This window comes from Pediculus humanus, genomic scaffold (genome assembly GCF_000006295.1).
Source record: "Pediculus humanus corporis 1103172107469 genomic scaffold, whole genome shotgun sequence".
NCBI classification, from domain to species: Eukaryota; Metazoa; Arthropoda; class Insecta; order Psocodea; family Pediculidae; genus Pediculus; species Pediculus humanus.
This window is the reverse complement of record NW_002987087.1, coordinates 256,394-258,798: the sequence shown is the minus strand read 5'-3', so window position 1 is coordinate 258,798 and position 2,405 is coordinate 256,394. Positions and strand designations below refer to the sequence as shown.

General features: G+C 32.7%; 1 protein-coding gene across 1 annotated transcript in view; it reads left to right on the top strand.

Moving 5' to 3' along the window:
* Positions 1 to 2,144, top strand: part of Phum_PHUM121920 (restnal homeobox protein Rx-A, putative) — a gene marked incomplete at both ends in the record, with an annotated part of 2,932 nt that extends 788 nt beyond the window's left edge. The window contains 2 exons of the mRNA XM_002424182.1: positions 1,404 to 1,831; positions 1,916 to 2,144. Coding sequence (XP_002424227.1) covers positions 1,404 to 1,831; positions 1,916 to 2,144 — 657 coding nt within the window. The remainder of the gene's footprint in view (positions 1 to 1,403; positions 1,832 to 1,915) is intronic.
* Between the last annotated feature and the right edge of the window lie 261 nt (positions 2,145 to 2,405).

Below are 2,405 nucleotides of genomic sequence, written 5' to 3'. Positions count from 1 at the left end.
CCGCTTCGAAAATGTTTATTTAATAACGACGGAAGATAAAAACTTTTAACTTAAACTAACGATTATTATTATTATTATTATTATTATTATTATTATTTGCGAAAGCTAAGGTTAAAGGTCATAATTAAAAATTTACATCGTTTTATTAGACGTTATCGATCCCTAAAATGTTTGGATTTTATTAAAGAAATTTTTTTTTTTTTAAAGAAAGGAAAATGTCGGTTTTACGTAAAAAAGATTAAGTTGTTATTATTATTATCGTGTGCGTGTGCGTGTGAGTGTGAATGAAAATGTTTATTAATTTTAATTGGCTCCTTTTTTTATATAAAAAAGAATTATCCCGGGGGGAAGGAAGGGAGGGGAGAAGGTGGAGATTTAAATGTTTGTAATAAATGATTACGTAAAAAAATTTCTCGTAATATAAAGACGGTACAAATCTCTTTTTTATAAGGGGTGGTAATGGTGGTAATAAATTACAAAAAATTACGTGGTAATTTAAAGAGAGTAACTACTACCGATTAAACGTATAAAATAGATCCGGCAATTTAACATTTCCGTAAAGAGAATTTTCCAAAACAAGGCAAGGAAAAAAAAAAAAAATCTTTCTCTTAACAAGGTTCATTATCTAATTTGACCGCATTAGAGAGAGAGAAAATTTCCCCATCCAGATTTTTCCTTTTTTTACCCGGCCATCATCCCACCCCCACTCTCTCTCTATCTCTTTCCTTTTTTCCTTTTCTTTTATACCATTTCCTATTCTACTTTTCCCGTCGTTCGTCATCGTCGTCGTCGTTTTTCTTTTTTTTTTTTTTTAATAATTTATAATTGGCAAAAGTACTTTACAATGCATCAATTTATATATATTTCTCTTCACTTACTCTCTCTCTCTCTCTTTTTTCCGACAATGCTTATTTAAATAATAATAATAATAAAAATTTAAAACTTTTTTTTTTTATTTAATAATAAATGGAAAAATTTTTTCGGGAAAAAAGGGTTGTTTTTTAAAAAAAAATTATATTATTCGATTGTCGAGTTTTCTCACAAATTGGCAACAAATGTAAGGAAAAAAAAGGGGGAGGAGGAGGAGGGGTAGGAGAAGGAGAAGGAGGAGGAAGGATAAAAATGGAGGAACAAACCCGTTACACAATCGATTCCATTGTGTATAAGTACAATGTATCTAATCGGATGTCACCCTCAACCCCTGGGGCTAAATTCTGGCTCCATCAATTAGCTATAACGTTTTTTAAAAAAAAAAAAAAAAAAAACCTTTTCATGTAAAAAAGCTTTTATTGTTGCCGCCGACGGTTTTTTAAAAAATATATACATCAAAGGGAAAATTTTTTTTTTTTTAAATTATAATAATAATAATAAATAAAATTTTTGTTGTTGTTGCAAATTTTTAGGTTTGGTTTCAAAACAGAAGAGCAAAATGGAGAAAAAGAGAAAAAGCATTAGGAAGAGAAACGGTCGGTTTCATACAACACGAACATCCATCTATGCCTGATTTTGGTGTACACGCAGCCGCAGCAGCAGCAGCAGCAGCAGCTCAATTAGGTTTTCCACCATTACCCGCTGATCCATTTTGGCCTGGTTCCGCATTGGGTTTTAATTCAGGTATTTTCGGTTTGCCTCCGAATGCTGCAACCGCTGCTGCCGCACTCGGTTTGCCTTGGACAACAAACAATGGAAAAATTCCAAATCCTTCTTTTCACAACATATTATCACAATATATGTTGGCAAATGGCGGATTGGCATTGCCTCCAGGATTATCCCTCAGCGGATTTCATATTCCGACACATTCTCCCGCAATGACTTCATCTAAATCTCACAGGTAAAAAAATTTCTTTCTTTAACGCCCTCCACCTCCCTCCTCAACGAATCATCATTTTACTTATATTCGTTTTATCACGTTTAGCAACAGCGATTCTTCCGTCGAACCCGATTACGATTTAGCAAATTCTGATGCATCTCGCAGTCCGCCACCTCCCTCGTCGACACCGCCATCATCTGCCGCTGTTGAAAATAGAATGAACAGCATAGAAGCACTTCGTTTGAGAGCTAAAGAACACGTTTTAGAACAAAATCATCAACGACTTTTACAACTTCCCTCATCGGTAACAAAATCTGCCACGGTAACAAGTTAAATGGAGGAATCAACGTCGCCGTCGCCGACAAGATACGAGACAATAAACAAATTTTTTTTGTGTTTTTTTTTTTTTTTTCATAAAAATTATTATTTTTTTAATGTAAAAAATTTTATTATTATTATTATTATTATTATTTAAGGGAGTATTAACCAGTTATTAATAATTTAATATTGTGCAATATAAGTGTTATTTTTAGATAAAATGTGTGTATATGCACGCACACACACACGAACACACACGCAAGCATTTTTAAATTTA